At 36.4% G+C, this 21,167-nt stretch overlaps 1 protein-coding gene across 8 annotated transcripts in view; it reads left to right on the forward strand.

Annotated features, from left to right (window-relative positions):
- HDAC9 (histone deacetylase 9) overlaps positions 1–21,167 on the forward strand; it is a 986,419-nt gene that overhangs the window by 571,416 nt on the left and 393,836 nt on the right. For 4 of the 8 annotated variants that reach the window (XM_043872541.1, XM_043872545.1, XM_043872542.1 and 1 more), the window contains exon 8: positions 19,449–19,580. The exons of the other annotated variants lie outside the window; for them this stretch is intronic. In XM_043872541.1, the coding sequence (XP_043728476.1) occupies positions 19,449–19,580 (132 nt within the window). The remainder of the gene's footprint in view (positions 1–19,448; positions 19,581–21,167) is intronic. 8 annotated transcript variants of the gene reach the window in all.

A 21,167-nucleotide genomic window follows, 5' to 3' on the forward strand; every position in this document is an offset into this window, starting at 1 on the left:
ATTACAAAGAAATCCATATTAATTGTAGAAAAATAATACAAATCAATGAAATAGAAGCACCTGTAATTTCTATGTCAGCACCAGAACATTCCTTTTTGATGTCTTTTAATTTCAAGTATGAGTTTCCAATGTCATTTTAGTTGGTAAATAATTACAATTTATTATACAACTATACTAAATTTTATATACAGTCCTCTAATGTTGGACATTTAAAGTATTTCCAATATTGCTATTTAAAATAATTTTGAAGTAAATGTTATACAAGTTCTTCTTTGGGTAAAGAGCTTATTAATTCTACTGGGTAGATTTCTAGCAGTATGTGTTGTGATTCAGACTCTCTACTCAATGAGGCTTGTTTAACTTCTCACCCCTAACTGAAGTGAATGAAAATGTCTATATCCGTGGACCCTAGCCTATCCCAGGTGACATTATTTTTTTAATAACCAGTTTAACGTATACCATTTCTTGAAAGCATCTTAAAATTTCTTTAACAGTGGCATAGCATAAATAACTAAGTTACAAGATTGCATAGTCATTTTAGCAGAATTGGGGGAAAAAACCTGAAATAATGGGCATATATGGCATTTCTTGAGTGGACAAATGTTATAAAAGAGATGTTCTAAGGATGAATTGTGAAATTCAAAGATTTTATAATTTGTAAATGTATAAAATTTATACTTAACTCTAGAAATGTTTTCTCCATTTCTTTTATAGCTCATTATTATGCTTTTTTTGATTCAGATGATAAGTTAAACTCTTTTCTGCCTTTAAGATAACTGGACTATTTGTGAAAACACACAGGATAAATACAAATGGAAGACATGTTTGTTTACGTATTTGTTTTATAATCATTAGCAATTTTATTCTGCAGAATATTCATTATCCTGAATATTATACATTAAGATCATAATGTGTTTAATATTATTAAAGTTATTTACAGAATTTTAGAAGCAGATAGGGAAACCTTAGTGCAGAGATGGTTCCACAGTATAACCTCAACAGTGTTTAGGTGGAGAGTTAGGGAAGAACAGAAAATGCATAGTGCTGAGGAGTGAGCCTCTTACGGTGGAGGACCTATTTTAGACAGCACAGAGAGACTTCTGCTAATCGTGTCGTGCCAGGCCGTGGAAGCCCATGGGAGACACAGTTTGCAGTAATTCACTGTCCCTTGAAGCCCAGGGGAAGAAGAGGAGGCAAGAAGTCAGTACAATACGTTTTTATGTATGAGATTAACATGAAACAATAAAACCTTTCGAGAGAGATATGTGTTAGCTATTGTGTGCTGATCTGAATAAAAGGAGAGAATAAAAGCAGAGAGGTTAGTTAACTAACTTTTGAAAAAAATACAACTCAACTTATAAATGTATCCAAGTTCACAGAGCAAGGAAACAACAAATGTAGAATTCTAATTCCAGTCTTTCTGACACCAAAATATTCAGGTATTAGCAAGCACTGTAGATTTCACTAGAGATGGAAAGGATGATTAAAAACAATCAGTGTAAAGATGTTGCAGAAGGTCATTCCTTCTGGCCTGAGAAGAAAGTTGATGAATTTTTTTTATTGATGAAATGTGGCACTATAACATACAAAATGAAATTACAGTTCACTGATTCAAAGTTGGAGTTTTCTTGGCTCACTTGCTAGAAAGCTTAGGAAGATTTTGAAGTTTGGACTCCTTTAGAAGAAAAAGGTGTGTGTGTGTGGTGTGTGTGTTTGACAGAGAGAAGCAGAGAAGCAGCAGAGAGGGAGGGAGGATATGAATATGAATGTTTAGCGAATGGGGCGAAGCCTCAGGGAGAGCTGCAGGGTAGGAAAAAATTAAGGAGGTAGAGAATTCAGTGATAAAGAGCTCTGCTAAGAAGGTAAGACGAGCAATGACATTTTGGTTATTTCAGTGATAGGTACTGGAAACATCATCTTACCTTTCATTTGGTTAGAAATAAGTAATTAAGTGAATCATACAATTCAGAGTCAGTAGGGTTCATCCTAGCGTTGAATCATGTGAAAACACAGGAAAATACTCCATCAGAGAAAGGAAAGGAGTTATCGCCACATGAGGCAAGACCATGATTATTAAGGTTTCCTCTCTATTAAGGAAAATGTAAAAGATAAAAAATCAGGAAATTTATGATTACAGTGAACTTTTGAATTTTAAAAAATCTCAGTATTAAAGGTTGAAATTTTAGGCTGATAGGAAGGAAGTCATTTTGAAACTTGTTGGTAGAAATTATATTAAAAGATATAGTCTAAGAGGTTAGTGTATGCTAAATGTATCCTTAGAAGGAAATTAAAGATGGGTAGAGTTAGGAATTTAGTGATTGAGGTGGATGGTTAGGGGACATCTTCCTCTGACACTGAATATAGTCTGCTTTTCTGCTACATCACAGAAAGAAGATGGCAGAGGATGCAGAATACTGGAAAGATCAGTTCTTAAATTTTGTCATTCTCAGTTTCAATCACAATCTTCTAATTTATATGTTCCAGAGAAAAGGTAGTTTTTACAGGTGTCCCTTTCAGTTTTTCTGAATTAGTTGGGAGAGGAGAGCAAACTTTTATTCAGCACTAATTCTGGGCCAAAAACTGCTCACTCTGATTATGAGACTGTGGTTGCTTTCAAGGAGCCAAGAGACTTAGTGATTATCCCCCTAAGGCAAGCACCTTCTGTCTTCTGATTTAACAAGCCCCTTCTATAATATTCCAACACTCAAAATCGGTCCTTTGTCTAAAAAATGATTTTAAAAAGAAGTAAAAATTTAAATAAATTATTCTTGTTTATTCCATCCTTCTTTTGTTGTCAAAATTTGAACTTATTTCATCATCATCTATGTAAATGAGGTCAGAATAATGATATTACTAGTTATTCTCTTAGGTTATGATGTTATAGAAATGAGTATATCATCTGATTCAGCTCTATTTCTCTTCTGTATTGGACTTCCGTTGTGGCTCAGTTGGTAAAGAATCCACCTGCAATGTGGGTAGACCTGGGTTCGATCCCTGGGTTGGGAAGATTCCCTGAAGAAGGGAAAGGCTACCCACTCCAGTATTCTGGTCTGAAGAATTCCACGGGCTGTATAGTCCATAGGGTCCTAAAGAGTTGGACACGCCTGAATGACTTTCCACTTTCACTTCACTTTCACTTCTGTATCAGTATTCTTAAAAAACACCAATGATTACAAATGTCCAAGTCAGTGGATTTTTCTCAGGTTTCCTTTTTATTTTTTGTGACTTTAAGCCTCATTGACCAACTGTTCCTACTTTAAATGTTAATTTTATATGCTGTACTTCCATTCATCTGCACTCTGTTTTCATGACTATATCCTTCATATCTTAATGCCAGAAAACTTGGGATTTGTATAGTCCAGTTGTCTCTTCTCTGCATGTTGTTCCATTGTTTTAATTTCCCCATGCTTAATTATCATCACTCCCCTAAAGGCTTTAATTTAGTTCCTGTTCATTCTAATCAATAGGTATCTCCAATGGTAGAGCTTACCCCAGCTTTCTCATTGCTAGAGTGAACAGACTGATCAAGGCCATCTTGACATTTTTTTGTTTAAGTTCTTTCATTTGTGATCTAAATCCACATCTGTAACTCTCAACCCTTTAGTGGACTCCAGGCTGACATTTCCAAGATGTGCTGCAGTTAGTTTAACCTACCAGGTTTAAAAGTTGACCTCCCATTTTCCACGTATAATCAAAGCTATGGTTTTTCCAGTAGTCATGTATGGATCTGAAAGTTGAACCGTAAAGAAGGTTTAGCGCCGAAGAATTGATTCTTTCTAACTGTGGTGCTGAAGAAGACTCTGTTGAGAGTCCCTTGGACAGCTAGGAGATGAAACCAGTCAATCCTAAAGGAAATCAACCTGAATATTCATTGGAAGAAGTGATGCTGAAGCTGAAGCTCCAATAATTTGGCCATCTGTTGCAAAGAGCTGACTCATTTTCCCTGATGCTGGGAAACATTGAGGGCAGGAGGAGAACGGGGCAACAGAGGATGAAATGGTTGGATGGAATCATCGACTCAATGGACATGAGTTTGAGCAATCTCCAGGAGATAGTGAAGGACACGGAAGCCTGGCCTGCTGCAGTCCAGGGATTGCAAAGAATCGGACACAACGGAGCAAATGAACAACATCCTCCACCTCAAAACTTGCTCATCACCATGATTTTCTCAGTTCTGATAATACCTCTCCCCTAATTATGCAGGTTTGACTTTTGTTTTCCACTTTGGCTCCATCATCTTCTCTCTCCTCTTGTCCAATCTATCCCTGAGTTAAAAGCTTTCCGCCACCAGCTCTTTCTCTTTTTTAGAGTAGGAATCATCTTTTCTGATAAGTATTCTTTCTTTTCATAGTATCTAATATATACAGCCTTGCACAGAGCAAATGCTCAAGATATTTTTGTTAGAAGGAGCATCTCATTCTCTTTCTTGTCTATCTGTTGTTAGTACTTGTTCAGAAATGTTGAATCATAATTAAAGTCAATAAAATGAGAATCCGAGCAACATTCTCTTTTTTTCCACCCATAGCTCAAGTACAACATTTAAACGACCTGAATTCGAATCAGCTGGTTAGAAAAACAGTGCTGTTCTTTGAGTCCTTATAGAACATAAATTCAGTGAAAATCTGCTCAAACCACAACTCTAATTAAAGGTTTTAGCTGCCAAATAATATATTCTGGTTAAAGCCAAGTTAGTATTAAGGAGTGTTTCATGAATAACAGCACAAGCTTTATACTTTGCTTTTGATTTTCTCATGGGAAACTCATGTAAAGGAGAGTGATACCTCCCTGTTGACTTTAACTTTTAGAAATGCAAAGCATGCTGAAATTGTACATAATTCTCTTCTAAAGAAAAGGAAATAGCATTTCAATGGTTTTCCTCAGTGTCTTATTGAGTTATGGTAGGGCACAATTATGTCTGTTAAATTGATTTACCAGATGGAAGGTTACATTTTATATTTAGCTGATTAAGTTGTAGGAGAGTAGAATTGTGTCTCATACCATAAAGATCATGTATAAAGGTACAAAATATTTTAATTAACTACATTTTGAAAGTGGCTAATTAGAGACTTAAACTGTTTTTTCCCCCTCCTATTACTTACACTGTACCAAAAGGAGAAATTGTTCTTAGCAACAGGCTTTATACAGTTGTTATTGGGCTTAATAACTTAGTATCTCAAAAGGAATCTACTTTAAAAAAAATAAAATGTTCCCACTTGAATGAGTTTTGGAAATTGATTGCTTTTGAAGCTATTTAGAATGTACAAAGTACTCGGCATTTGGGGTTAAAATAAATGATCCTTAACTTACACCCTTATGGAACATTAACAGAAAAATTTTAAAGAAATAAGCTACATTTTTGTCTTTTACTTTCTTTGTTGGATTATTTTACAAATAAGTAAATATATTAATTAAAACCTTACCTTTGTATAAAAATGATATCTGGTATACTGTTAAATATTAATTTTAAGCAAATTATTGTCTTGGTATTTCTGCTAAGTGATGGGCCTATATCATTAATAGTTTTCTTTAATAGTCTACTTTCTTACCTAAAACAAACAAACTACACACACACACACACACACACACACACACATATATATAAAACAGTGAAATCTGATCTAGTCAGAACCAGTATTTCAGAATATTCAGACTTTCAAAGCAGTGCCAGGTTTGGGATCCTTTAGGCTGCCCTATTGACTTCTTATGACTCCTGTAATAAATTAGCACAAACTTAGTTACTTAAAACAGCACATATTTATTATCTTACTGTACTTGGAGCAAGTCTGTCTCCTTGAGAGGCTGCCCACACTCTCTGGCTTCTGATCACCTCTCCATCTTCAAACCCAGCAATAACTAGTTGGTCTTTGTTGCAGTGAATCATTCTGATACTTCTGCCTCCTCCATATTTTCAGAGAACCCTTGTGATTATATTAGCCCACCTGAATAATCCAGGATAATCTCCTCATCTTTAAACCTGCTGATTAGCAATCTTAAATCCTTTTACAACCTTAATATCTTTTTACTTTGTACTGTGACAGTCACAAGTTCTGGGGAGTAGGACATAGTCTTCTTTGCCCTGAGAACATTATTCTGCCTGACACAACTCCAGCATTTATTGTTTGTAAATTTTTTGATGATGGCCATTTTGACTGGTATAAGGTGATATCTTATGGCAGTTTTGATTTGCATTTCTCTAATAATTAGCAGTGTTGGGCATCATTTCATGGGCCTCTCAGCCATCTGTATGTCTTCTTTGGAGAAATGTCTATTTAGGTCTTCTGCCCATTTTTTGATTGGGCTGTTTGTTTTTATGATATTGAGCTACATGAGCTGCTTGTTGGTTGCATCATTTGCAAATATTTTCTCCTGTTCTGTGGATTGTCTGTTTGTTTTACTTATGGTTTCCTTTGCTGTGCAAAAGCTTTTGAGTCTAATTAGGTCTCCTTTGTTTATTTTTGTTTTTATTTCTGACAAAGATGCTGTTGTGATTTATTTTCAGAGAGTGTCCTGCCTGTGTTTTCCTTTAAGAATTTGATGATATCCAGTCTTACGTTTCGGAGAAGGCAATGGCAACCCACTCCAGTACTCTTGCCTGGAAAATCCCATGGATGGAGGAGCCTGATAGGCTGCAGTCCATAGGGTTGCTAAGAGTCTCACACGACTGAACGTATCCAGTCTTACGTTTCGGAGAAGGCAATGGCAACCCACTCCAGTACTCTTGCCTGGAAAATCCCATGGATGGAGGAGCCTGATAGGCTGCAGTCCATAGGGTTGCTAAGAGTCTCACACGACTGAACGACTTCACTTTCACTTTTCACTTTCATGCATTGGAGAAGGAAATGGCAACCCACTCCAGTGTTCTTGCCTGGAGAATCCCAGGGACGGGGGGAGCCTGGTGGGCTGCCATCTATGGGGTCGCACAGAGTCGGACACGACTGAAGCAACTTAGCAGCATCAGCAGTCTTACGTTTAGGTCTTAATCCATTTTGAGTTTATTTGTGTATGATGTTAAATAGTGTTCTAAATTCATTTATTACGTACTTACACATCCAGTTTTCCCAGCACCATTTTTTGAAGAGATTGTCTTTCCTCCATTGTATAGTCTTGCCTCCTTTGTCACAGATTAATTCACCATAGGTGTGTGGCTTTATTTCTGGGCTTTCTATCCTATTTCATTGATCTATACTTCTTTTTTTTTCTTTCTGGTACCATACTAGTTTCATGACTGCAACTTTGTAGTATAGTATGAAGTTAGGGGGCCTGATTCCTCCAGCTCTGCTTTTCTTTCTCAAAATTACTTTGGCTATTCAGGGCCTTTTGTGTCACTGTGAAAATTTTAAGATTTTCTTATTCTAGTTCTGTGAAAAATGCCATGGGTAATTTGATAGGAACTGCATTGAATCTGTAGCTTGCTCTGGTTAATATAGTCATTTTCATAGTATTGATTCTTCCAATCCAAGCACATGATGTATCTTTTCATTAGTGTTGTCTCCAATTTCTTTCATTACTGTCTTAGAGTTTTCAGAGTACAGATCTTTTGGGTGATTGCTTTTACATGGCTATAACTGGACAAGTCAGAAGAAAATGAAGTAAACAAATGAAATAAAAACTAGAGAATGATGTTACAGTTTTACGGGAGTGAGCTGAAAATTTTCAGATAAACATCAGAGACAAAAATTTCAAAGTCATATATTTGAAGAAAGTAAGTTGTACAGCATCTAAAATTTGATGGTGATTTACTTTGTTTACTATTCTAATCAATACTCTTGAACTCTTTAAAAGTCAGAAGAATGGCTATTATTGTCCATATTTTCAGGCAGGAAAATTGAGGCACAGAGACATTGAATTATAAAAAAAAAAACTTGACCCAAGTCACATAGTATCACAGTCAAGACTGGAAAATAGCTCCAGACTCTTATGAGTATAAACAAGGTAAGTTCATGCTGATAGCACAAATGTGTACAATAAAGCTTAGACTTACGGTGATACTCAAGTAGTTATCAGAAGATTGGTATTAGTTTTCTAACCATACTATTCTGACTGTTAGGTTTTCTGGAAAAAATTATGTGCTGGTCTGCCATGTGCCCCCATCAAATATAGGGTCACCCCAGTGCAGGTCTATAGGAGATAAATAAAACTACGAAATATGCATGAAAAATTACACGGCATACTTCATAGTTTTATTTATCTCCTATACTAGATGTATTATTTTTTAATTATGTGTTTATTTACTTAGGGCAGTGCTGGGTCTTCTATTGTTTATTTATTTATTTGGGGTTGTGCTGTGTGAGCTTTCCTCTAGTTGTGACAAGCTTCTAACCTAATTGGTTTATTACTGAAAGAAGATTAATAGCATAAGTAATTAATTTTGAATTTTTTTTAATTTATTTATTTATTTTTTCAGTGGGTTTTGTCATACATTGACATGAATCAGCAATAGATTTACACGTATTCCCCATCCCGATCCCCCCTCCCACCTCTCTCTCCACCCGATTCCTCTGGGTCTTCCCAGTGTACCAGGCCCGAGCACTTGTCTCATGCATCCCACCTGGGCTGGTGATCTGTTTCACCATAGATAGTATACATGCTGTTCTTTCGCAACATCCCACCCTCACCTTCTCCCACAGAGTTCAAAAGTCTGTTCTGTACTTCTGTGTCTCTTTTTCTGTTTTGCATATAGGGTTGTCGTTACCATCTTTCTAAATTCCACATATATGTGTTAGTATGCTGTAATGTTCTTTATCTTTCTGGCTTACTTCACTCTGTATAATGGGCTCCAGTTTCATCCATCTCATTAGAACTGGTTCAAATGAATTCTTTTTAACGGCTGAGTAATATTCCATGGTGTATATGTACCACAGCTTCTTTATCCATTCATCTGCTGATGGGCATCTAGGTTGCTTCCATGTCCTGGCTATTATAAACAGTGCTGCGATGAACATTGGGGTGCACGTGTCTCTTTCAGACCTGGTTTCCTCAGTGTGTATGCCCAGAAGTGGGATTGCTGGGTCATATGGCAGTTCTATTTCCAGTTTTTTAAGAAATCTCCACACTGTTCTCCATAGCGGCTGTACTAGTTTGCATTCCCACCAACAGTGTAAGAGGGTTCCCTTTTCTCCACACCCTCTCCAGCATTTACTGCTTGTAGACTTTGAATTTTATTTTTAAGTATGAAATTTTAGAACTCAAGAGGACTTTTAGAAACATGCCCCTAGTCTAGTTTGTCTGATTGAAGTGATAATTCAAAATTTTGCTTTATTTTCAGAATACAGATTTTCAAAATTTACTTCTGCTTTTACATAAATAAAATATCTTATATTTGAAAAATAAAGCATATAAGGGTATTAACATAAAAGGTATTTTGTATGTGGATTTCCTTGACTCCAAACATGGTATTTTTGTTGCTTGCCAGACAAATGAAATTCCTCTGGCATTCTGCAGCTGATCTCTAAGGCCTCTTGGCATAAAGTTCAACATCAAGAAATTCTTACAAATTAGAAAAGCTGAAGTTCAGCTAGTTCTCTTCTCAACAACATTTCAAACCCAGTCTTTTACTCTGAGTTTCCTTTCATGCTTGAGTATATGGGAACATTTTTTTTTTCATTCAACAACTATAAAGACACACCATGAGTCTATGTCGTTGTTCAGTACTAAGAATAGACGCAAAATTAATGCATTTGCTGTTCCAAGTGATATGTGTGGTAGAGTAGTTTCAGTGAAACAAGGAGAGTCAGAGCCATATTGCAGTGGTTTGAGGTTAGAAAATGGTGGTGGCAAGTGAAAGCTACTTTAAAAAAAAAAAAAACTTTACTGTAAATTAAAGTATAAGTGCAGAGAGTAGCTAATAATATCTATATCTTGAGGGGGGGAGCTTATTTTTATTTGAATGGGAAAGATCTGAGCATGTCTGCATGCTAAGAAAAAAGCCAACATAGAGAGGGAGTGTAAAGATACAGATTGAATAACCTCTGTTAGCATATTGAGTTATGTTGATATAATTGCCTAATTTAGCTAAATTTTGCTTGACATTTTTCTTTGAAGCCTTATCTTCACTTAGTATTGCTTCCCTCTCCCCTCCCCACCCCCCAACAGGCTAGTGTATTTAATCTCCATCCCCTGAATTTGCCAGTATCTTCCCCTGGATAGGCTTGCTTCCTCTGCCTGGAACTGAGTTTCCCTCCCACCTTTACCTGTCAGAATCTCTCAGTCCCCAGGACTTACCCTCTAGGGAAAGGAATCTCTGCCTCCCAGCTCCAAGGCTTCTCTTATACCTGTCATGCGGCAGTGATCACATTTAGTGTGTTATTTGTTCTTGCTAGGCTATGAATGCCCAGTAGGAAAAATCTCTGTAGTCTATCTTTGAGAAGTTGCCTCAGCACTTAAACACACCCCTTTTCCCATTCATTGATTCATTCGTTCAGTAAATAACTAATGAATTTGACCTATGTAGTAGGCACTGTATAAGTGCTGAATAAACAATGGAAACATAACTATAGATATGTTCCCACTCCTCACAGAACTTGCAACTTTGGTTCTAAGTATTATTTAATAACTCTTAACTAAATAAACAACGGAACCAACTGAACAGAAAGTTGAATTTAACTATAAAAGTGATGAATTATCTCATCACTTATTATTATTTGTTTCTATCCAGAATCATAGTATTTGATTAAAATATTTTATCTGTTTTTAAAAATGGTAATTTGTTCTTTAAATGTCATAAAATTTTTTGAAGTAATTATTTCTTCTTCTGTCCTAGTATTAAGCACAAAAACAAAGCCCAGCATTGAGTGAGCAGTTTGTGTATTCGATCACTCAGTAGAGTTTTTCGGGTGCTGCCTAAGCCAGCTGAGCATCCGGCGCTGTGGAGAAAACACTATGAGGAAAAGGAAACAGGGTTGAACACAGCGTGCTGCCCTGGGATTGAGGAGGCTCAGGGCTCTGTCATGGGCTTTCAGCTTCAGAGGCGCCTGCTCTGGCTCAGGAGTTGAAGCATTCATAGCTACTAAGAGAGAGTGCCACCAAGAGCTAATAAGCCTTCTGTTCTAGACTGAGCTTCTGTTTCCCAGAAAAAGTGAAAAGTGAAAGTGTTAGTTGCTCAGTTGTGTCTGACTCTTTGTGACCCCATGGACTGTAGTCCACCAGCCTCCTCAGCCCATGGAATTCTCCAGGCAGGAATACTGGAGTTGGTAGCCATTGTCTTCTGCAGGAGATCTTCCTGACCCAGGGATCGAACCTGGTTCTCCCGCCTCATGGGCAGATTCTTTACCATCTGAGCCAGCAGGGAAGCTCAGCCTCCATATTGTTCTCACATACTTCTCTGAGACCTGCTTCCCGAGTCTCTGTAATACTCCTTGCCCTTTATGGTGATTGATTTTTCCCCCCTAATCATAAGAACTTGTCATTGTTGTTTTCATATGTGAGGAACCTAAGAATTATATTTCCATTGATGGGAGGAAATACTCAGAAATATACACATGGCTTCACAGTGATGTGTCCCACTATTCTGTCTTTGAAAGTAAAACATTGTAGATCACCTAAGTGACCAGTGTTATCAAAGGCTTAAATAAAATGGTGGATACTCACATGTATAGGTGTCTGAGTAATACATGGCATATCCTCATAATGTATTTTTAGAAGAATATATAATTGGAAAAGATTCATGATAAAATTTTAAATGAAAGCATAATAAATCATCATTTTAAAGACTATATAATTACTGGAGAAAAACTCATAATACATTAAGTGAAGAAACAAGATCTTATTTTCAAATACTTTTATATATACAACACAAAAGAAACATTATAGTAGGGTATACTCATTTCCCATTTCCAAAATGCATCCCATTTCCAAAAATTTCAAACATGTATGAAACTTTGAGATGTATGTATGATTCACATAATTAGAAGAAAGCAATAAATGTTATTATAAAATAAATATACTATAAATTGATTAATATTTACCAGTGTGCTTTTTGAAAAAGAATAATTCTCTTTGAACAAATAGTATCATAATTGATATGTTGTCAATAAGAGGATGGATGGATGTCTACATTAGTATTTCTGAATACTATTATAGTTTTTCCAGGAAATTGCATTTATATATTGCCATAAATGTGGCTAGCTATTAAAAGCTAAAATTTCCCAATAAATGATTTTTTAAAAAACTTTTACATATGAAATACATATCATTAATTGGTTGTAATTAAAAAGAATTAGACTAGAAATTTTTGTCCCTTGATATCAAAATGCATAAAATCTGATTCATAACATTAAATATTCATATTATCCAAGCCCCTCAAAAAGCATAAGTTGTGTTAGATATACTGTTTTGTTCTGAATCCTAATTTTAAAAATCTGTAGGCTTGGTCTAATTATAAAATTTTTTAATTAGAGTAACCTATATTTTTAGATCAACTTTAGAGAATTTACACATGTCCCCAGAGTGTCAGTTCATAATTGTAATGACTCTTTGATTGAACAGTTCACATGTGACTAGGCATGCTACAGTGTTAGCATAAAAGAGAGAAATGACTTGGGCAGGAACTATTCCAGGAAACCTAATCTTCAGAAAGGACATTCCAAATAGACTGAATGAGTGATAAGATTATGCCTGCTTGGTTCCAAGTGACAAGAGTGTTATAATAGAGAAATGCCAAGATAGGCCTCTGGGTGGGAAATAGCAGGTGAAATCTGGGGAGAGGAGGGGCTAGGTGGATAAGCTGACAGATATCTAGTCCTGCAAAGAAGAATAAACAATGTCAGAGAAGGGATGTGACACTTGCAATGGAGCCCCAAATTTCACCTATGATTGTGGTGCTAAATGTGCAGGTGAAATAGTTGAATATCCCCAATATTCATTAATATAAAGATGCATTTCTTAATCTAGTACTTAATCTTGATAAATCATTAGTAATTTTAATTAGTAATATCATTATCCATTTCTCAATGAAAAATCTTTTCTCCTATGGTCACCTCTCTTATGAGAATCAAGAACTTCCTTATACCATGATATGTGGTTATTGAATTTTTTTCTAAACTGTTGGTGTAAAGAATATTCACAAATTAGGATTAAAAATGAACAAAGACAAGATGCACAAAGTAGGTAATCATTCTTAGTAAATGGTGGTATATTTAAGACACACGGTAAATTGAGTAGAAATTATGAATGGAAATAAAAAAAGTAAGGAAAATGTGAAGTCAATTAGTAAACATAAAGTATTTTAAATATACTGAGTGAAAGATCAGAAAAGGACTACTGTTATTTTTGTTGCTATTATAGATAATACTGCCCTAGGCAAAAGGAGTAAACCACTTGTAGCCTTCTGTCTCTGTGCGTGCATGCTAAGTTGCTTACCTTTTAATTTTATTCGTTCTTGGTCTTATATATGGACAGAATTACACATTCATTTATCCAGCATCTATCTATTGACCAACTTTTTTGTGATGACCAGTCAGTTGAACTAGGAACTTCATTCAACCCCTTTAATCTTCCACCATAGTATATCTATATGTATCATCTACAATAGATGACAAAATAGCTCATGGAGATCCCCAAACTCACCCAGGATTGCCAGGTGTTAGTACATGAAATAGTTAGCACTGAACTCTGAGTCTACTGTCTGCTTGTGTCAGAGACCTGTTTGCCTCTACAAAAGATAGCTTCTGTGTTTGTACGTGTGTACATATGCAAAGTGACACTCCCACGCTCACATACACACTCCACACACCAGTCTCTTAGTGAAATGACAAGTCTGGACCTTCCGACTTACTGTGCTTTAGAATCTTAATTTTTTAACCTTTGCTTCTGCTATTTCCCCCACTGCTTTTCTCATTGTTTATTTTCACACCTTTTGACACCTAAGTTAATTTCAAACTAGGGAGATCCGTATGAGAAGAAAAGATTTCAAACACGTTTAACTCATGGGGCATTTTTCACATGTTTTCTGTTTCCTTTGTTCACTTGTTTTTTAAGCAAAAAGAGAAAAAAGTTTTAGTTCTCTCATCTTTAACATTTTTTCATTTAAATAGTGATAATCAATTTTTCATGCAGTGTTTTCATCTCAGCAAACAAATACATTTTTTGGGCACACACACTAAAAGTTTGCCTTCTGTTTTTGTGATTAATTGAGATGTAGAGAGTGATGGGTGTGGGGTAAAATAGAAAGGCAATTAGTGCAACTAGGCATGAAATACATTCAAATACAAGCAAAATGTCTCCCCCATTAGTGATCTCTTTCTGGGCTCTTGAGAATTTTCATCCCATTAGTAAGTCACTGGAATGGAAATCTTCAGTCTTTGGGGAGACCAGAGCATTGAAAATGGAATTAACTCCTAACTGCAAACTGAGTCAGCACAATAGGTTATTAATTCTACTGCCTGGGTATATGTCATGCTGAGATTGGTGTGTGGGCTTCTGAAATGTTAGGAGTGAGTTTATAAAGCATTATGAGGACTAAATGATGGTTATTTATCATTCCAACCTTGGCCTTCACCACCAAGATACTAATACTTCTGGTGACTCAAAATCAAAAGTGAAATACAGGTGAAAGTTTTTGCTAAAACCAATAAACTTGGCCTTTTACTTAGAGAAGTTGTGATTGTATATTTTGAGAAAATAAATTTATGTTGTACTTTATAGAATATCAGTAATTGCTAGTTTTTACAAGCCTGTGCCCTCAATTGATAAATATAGCACTATGTCTCAAATATTACCCTGTTGAGAACTAGAATTCAGACTTTTTCTGCACATTTTCATAGCCAATAGAAGTTGACTAGCTTTGATTTGAATGAAATTCTAAATTTAAAATATATTGAAATATATACTGTTATAAGCTACCTGTAGCACTCCCTGGTTTCTGATCATCTTTTTTTCTTCTGATACTCTCCTACATCCTCTTTGAGAATCTCCAAGATACCATTATCCCCTTTATTTTTCTCTGTGTAGAAAAATTATTAACCTCTTCCATTTCCTGATTACTTACCCCAGAGTTTTCGCACTTGGCCATACCATTTGGGTCCAGATAATTCTTTGTTGTGGGGCTGTCCTGTGTGTAGTAGGATGTTTAGCAACATCCCTGGGCTCCACCCACTGCATTCCAGTAGCATCTCCCCATACTGACAATCAGAGTATCTCCAGACATTGCCGGATGTCCCTGGTGTCAAAATCTTTGCCAACTGAGAACCACTGGTTTATCTTCTCCTAAATATTATTTTGTTTGACTCCATGATAACTTTGCAAAATATGTACAACTGTGTTGCTCAGAGTCTTGGCAAGTAACAGAACCCACATGATGTGGGTCATAGACTTTTATGAAGGGAACTGCTTACAACAGCTTGGGGATGTTGAGGCACCCAGAAAACAGCTACAGCAGGAAGCTGTTCCCACCCCTAGTGCTGAAGAAGCACAGAGGAGAAATAGGGTTGCTAGAGTGCTGAGAAAGCTGGAACCATGGAATGGAGCCTTCAAGAGGGAGATGAAATCAGGAAGAGACAAAGCTATACCCGGCGATGCAGCGCTATAGCAGAGAGAATATAGGATACCTGGTCTTGAACTCCTCAATTCTTCGATCACTGGCCAGCCTTAGCAGTAGGCTGAGTCCAAACAAGACCCAAGCAGCAAAGGAATGGGGTGATGCAACCCCAGGATTTGGTCTTGTAATCTTAGAGAAAGAAGGAAAATGCAATCTATTGGGATGTATGGAGGAAAAAAAAAAAGGAAAAAAAAAAAAAAAACTATCTCCATTTTAACATGAGAAACTGAGATTTAAAGATATAAAGTAATTCATCAAAGCCAAATACCCAAAGTGTAAACAGGCACTTAAAGCACATCTGTTTCACTCCATAAACTATAACGGTATCTTCATAACTGACTTTCATGAATGAGCAAACTGATAGTAGATGATAGATGCGAAACCAGAATCCCGTTCTCACACCTACTCTGATGTCCACTTTTTTTTTTTAATGTTGACTATAGAAAGCTATTTAAAAGATGAATATCCAGCCTATTCTCAAATAGACACGTAGGAACAAAAGCTTTCTGCTGACCTGTGAAGTCATTTCTGAAAAGCTTATGGAATTCTAGGTTTCCTGTAGAATGTTTAAGTGGCACATGCTGGTTTTCCAAGCTGTTGGCACATTTTCATCTTTACTGCAGATATTCGGCCCTGGCCAGTGCAGTGTGTGAGGAGAAGGAGGGTTAGACTGGGTATCGGGGTCTGGGGCTCAGTCCCAGCTCTGTCATTCCTAGCATAACCCTGGCAGTGGCAGCAATAATAAAAATTGCCTAAACCAAAATCACTGCAGATGGTGACTGCAGCCATGAGATTAAAAGACGCTTGCTCCTTGGAAGAAAAGCTATGACCTACCTAGATGGCATATTAAAAAGCAGAGACACTACTTTGCCAACAAAGGTCTATCTAGTCAAGGCTATGGTTTTTCCAGTAGTCATGTATGAATGTGAGAATTGGACTATAAAGAAAGCTGAGCACCGAAGAATTGATGCTTTTGAACTGTGGTGTTGGAGAAGACTTTTGAGAGTTCCTTGGACTGCAAGGAGATCCAACCAGTCCATCCTAAAGGAAATCAGTCCTGAATATTCATTGGAAGGACTTGTGCTAAAGATGAAACTCCAATACTTTGGCCACCTGTTGTGAAGAACTGACTCATTGGAAAAGACCTTGATGCTGGGAAAGATTGAAGGCAGGAAGAAAAGGGGACGACAGAGAATGAGATGGTTGGATGGTATCACCAACTCGATGGACATGAGTTTGAGCAAGCTCCTGGAGTTGGTGATGGACAGGGAAGCCTGGCGTGCTGCAGTCCATGGGGTCGCAAAGAGTTGGACACAACTGAGCGACTGAACTGAACTGAAACCTTTTTCTTCCCTTTTGCATTCACCCAGATCTTCATAGTTATTCTTAGGTATCTAGTCCTGTGGCCAAAGTTCTGTGAAATAAGGAAGATGTTAGAGTTTCATATTTGAATTCACAAATGTAGAGCCAGGCTCAGAAAGCACAAAAATCGCACTGAAAATCTCATAAGTGGGATGTGTGGTCCCTATTCCACATATTCCTGCTGAAACATGGTGCCTTTTCTACTCCATCTTTGAAGTGATGGATCAATTGGTTTACTCCCTCTGGAGAGCCAGTCTGTAACATCTGAATCCATTAGACTTCATCATAAAGTTATGTCTAGATCAAGATCTAAGAATCTGTGATTTTTATCCTAGGCTTATAAGCAAGATGACAGCAGATACCAGTATATTAATAGTTAGCATATAGGGATTCATTTTTCTTACTTGAAATGGAATATATTTATTAACCTACAACTTATCAGAGGCAAAATTGGTGTTTTTAAAGGCATTTAAAAATACATATATGGGGGTGGGTGTGTGTATGTTAGTCACTCAGTCATGTCCGACTCTTTGCGACCCCATGGTCTGTGGCCCGCCCAGCTCCTCTGTCCATGGAATTATTCAGGCAAGGATACTGGAGTGGATAACCATTCCCTACTCCAGAGGAATCTTCCCAACCCAGGAATCAAACCTGGATCTCCTGCATTGCAGGCGGATTCTTTTCAATCTGAGCCACCAGGGAAGCCCAGGTATGGGGGGTAAGGGTGGGGATCTAAGTGAAATGGAATATAGTTCCATCTTTTCCCCTTTATTCGCAGGTATGTTGGATACTAGTAATTCAGATTCAGTCTTCTCCGCTAAGATCAAGTGGGTTAAGGAATGTCTGCACTCCTGGCAAGTCTGGCAAGAACTTTAATCCTTCCGCCAAACTATTACCCTTCTTTGCTTCAAAGTGGGAGGCCCAGGAAGTAAGACCTTTGTGGTCTCTAGTCACTGGGCTTCTTGTACTCATTCCTGATTTCTACCCTTATTTCTTGTCCATTTTTTACTTTTACAATATTTCCAGGTTCCCTTTTTTTTTTTTTTTACATTTTTAGTGTTTGGGGGCATAAAAATCAGCTGTGAACACCCCCCAAATTAACTTTTTAATTTTATCTAGCCAGTTCCAAGAAAATCTAGGATTCTCAGTCCAAGGTAGATCTAAAAAAAGAGGTGTGAGTGAGAGAAGAACAAAGAGGAAACTAAAGTATTTAATATCAAAAATAAATAAATGAGTAATAGAAGATTGTAAGTTATACTTTTGATATCCTCTGTAATTGGGCAGAACTATAAAATTCCTTCAAAGAAATAATTTTATCTGCTCCAGAATTCTAGCTACATTATAACATTGTATCTGATATATGTGATTAGTAATGCTTTGGAAAAGCAGTTCTATAATTGTTCTGCTGTTCCTACATAAAGAACGGTTGAAGAGCAGTATTTTCAGTGTTAGAAGATTAGACGTGAGCTAGGTTATCTGGGTACAGATGCTGGCTTTGTCATCCCTTTTTACTTTGATGACTTTGGGCAAGTTATTTACATCTCTGTGTTTTGGTTTCCTCACTGATATAATCAAAGTGTAAGTAGACTCTGTCCCATTAGATTTTCTGTGGTTAAAGAAGTTAATATTGACAGATTTCAGGACAGTAGTGGAACATAGTGATCACTGTACAAATGTTAGTTGTCATCAGAAGCATTGTTTTCCTAATTATCATCATCACCACCACCTCCATCATCATTGATTTCTATTACAAAATCAATCCAATGTTTCCATTCTTCTAAAGTACAATCACTTCAAAACTTAATGCATGAAGATAAATTATAGAGCATCACTCTTTAGAATAGTGTAACCAAAGAAACGCATATGTACGAATAATGTGCTTTTTATTTTGGAATATATAACCTAACTCAGAACTTTACCTATAAGACTTGGCCACCCTTCCTTTCTAATTGACTGTGTATTCACTGTATACAAAGGTTTACTCGTAGTGATTCTACTTGGTTTTGTGTTATTATACTAAGTGTATTTTCCCAGGATTTCAGGTCAGAAACTACTGACAATGAAATATTTCAGGAGTCAGAATTAGACATAAATTATTTTCTGCAGAGGTGTCTTCCTATTACCAGAAGTCAGCCAAGAGTCTCTAAAATCACATTAGGGTACTGTTTTAGTGGTTCTTGAGTTTCACCCTTGAGAGAATTAAAAGAACTGACAGTGAAGTATAATAAATCTTATTCTGACCCAAACACTCTCAGTCATTTAACTTCCCATTAACAATCCCATTTCTGCTAGATAAAATAAGTAGAAAGTATGTTTTTACTCTCTTTCCACTTTACATTTAGAGATGTAGAATAATATTTCACACACTTCATAAAAATAATTATGACATTTGTCTGTTTAATTAATTTATAATCAATGCCTTATTTACATGCTTGGGTTTTAATTTGACATGAGAAGGGACCAAGAAAAGGGTGAGCCTTTTTTTTTTATTACACAGGAGCTATTGGCTCTCCATTTTTTAATTTTTATCTATTTTCTTTGTCTCAATTCCCAGCCTCTGAGCCCAACTTGAAGGTGCGGTCCAGGTTAAAACAGAAAGTGGCAGAGAGGAGAAGCAGCCCCTTACTCAGGCGGAAGGATGGAAATGTTGTCACTTCATTCAAGAAGCGAATGTTTGAGGTGACAGGTAATTGAGGACTGGGTAGATACACACTGGAAAAAAAAAAAACAAAACAACTGCTGCCAGTAGGAATGAAACAAAATTAGCTTAGAATAAATATACCTGCTGTATATTAAAATTTATTTTGAAGAGAAATATTTCTTGAAAGGAAGTTATATTGAAAGCTCACAAGTAGTTCAGTAAACCGTGCCTTGCATTCACCAGCTGTGTTAAACAGGAAATGAATGAAAAACAGAACTATATGTCAATAGGCATAACTAGGGAATGCCAGAGCTCACCTTAATCTTTTCAGAAACAAGCAGTCCATTTTGGGAATGCCAGGCCAGAGAATATAACTTTTAATGAAATTTGATCAGAAGTGAGCAGTGGGAGGTTCAAGAAGAATGCTTCCCCCGTACTCAGATATTAATGTACAGAATACATCTGGGAAAATTAAACTATGTGAAACAGCAAAACCTTGACTTTTCAACAAATTTACCGAACTCATAAATGACATTATGTGTTTACTAGTGAACTGGGACTTGTGGCAGGAGGGGGATATATTGCCTTTTGTGAAGGGAAAGAAACTGTCATTTTCACTAGTCTCAAATGGAAGAGTTCTTAGTTTTTTAGCTGCCTGGTTAGTAGTGGGGTGAACAGGTTAGGAAATTCAGCCTGATGTCTTACAAAGCCCTCTAGTCCCATTTGTACCTGGTCTGAAAAGACATAGGGATAGAAAAACCAAAAAGGCTAGCCAGAATAGCAAAACCAACTATTGTTTTTTGAGTAACTACTTAGAGCTATGCATTGTATGTGGCCATTTCCTTTGGTTGCATCAATATAGAAATGGAAATCTTGAGCCATGTTTGTCCATTCCCATGGAAAATTGTGCTTATATCAAAGTAGTCAGTTGGCATTATTTCTCTAGGATCGAATCTTATTCTTAGAAAGTTTTTTAAAAATTGTTTCTTTTCTGTATCTTCTTTGGTCATAATACTGTCTAGTTTAGGGAGACAATATGAAGATTGTGGAGGCAGAGGTAGAAAAGTGTAGACTACCAATGAGGCAGTATTTTGACAGATCACTTGGGAGAAAAAAAAAATGTTTAGTCTCCTATTCAGTCCTGACAGATTAACATGTTTATCTGAGGAAAAGTATTGGTGAAAATCTTTTTTTCTTGTGGGATAATAAATATTAAATAAATAATTATTTTACTAGAGTTTATTTTCCAGTATCAAATATAATCACTAGTTTAGACCAATTCAATAATGAATTTAAAGTTACAGACTGTTTTCCCCAATAAACCTATTGGTATTTCATTAAGTGAAAATCTTAAGTAAGTTTTCATAATAGAAGTCCTTGGTGGGTGTGGGGATGAATCTGTAGAATGAATCTGTATTAATGAAAGTAAATGATAATGAACCTATAAATTGTCTAATGTCATGACCTATAGGTCATTTTTCTGATGGGAGATAGTAGGTTCTCTCATAACAGAAAAACTTAAAGAAAATAGAGACACATGTATATTGCTTTTTTTGTTCTTTAAAATCTTACTGAGGTTTTATTTATTTATTGCAATGTTCTTTTCTATTTTTCTATTAATCTTTTTCATGA

The sequence above is a fragment of the Cervus elaphus genome, chromosome 18 (assembly GCF_910594005.1).
Source record: "Cervus elaphus chromosome 18, mCerEla1.1, whole genome shotgun sequence".
Lineage (NCBI taxonomy): Eukaryota > Metazoa > Chordata > Mammalia > Artiodactyla > Cervidae > Cervus > Cervus elaphus.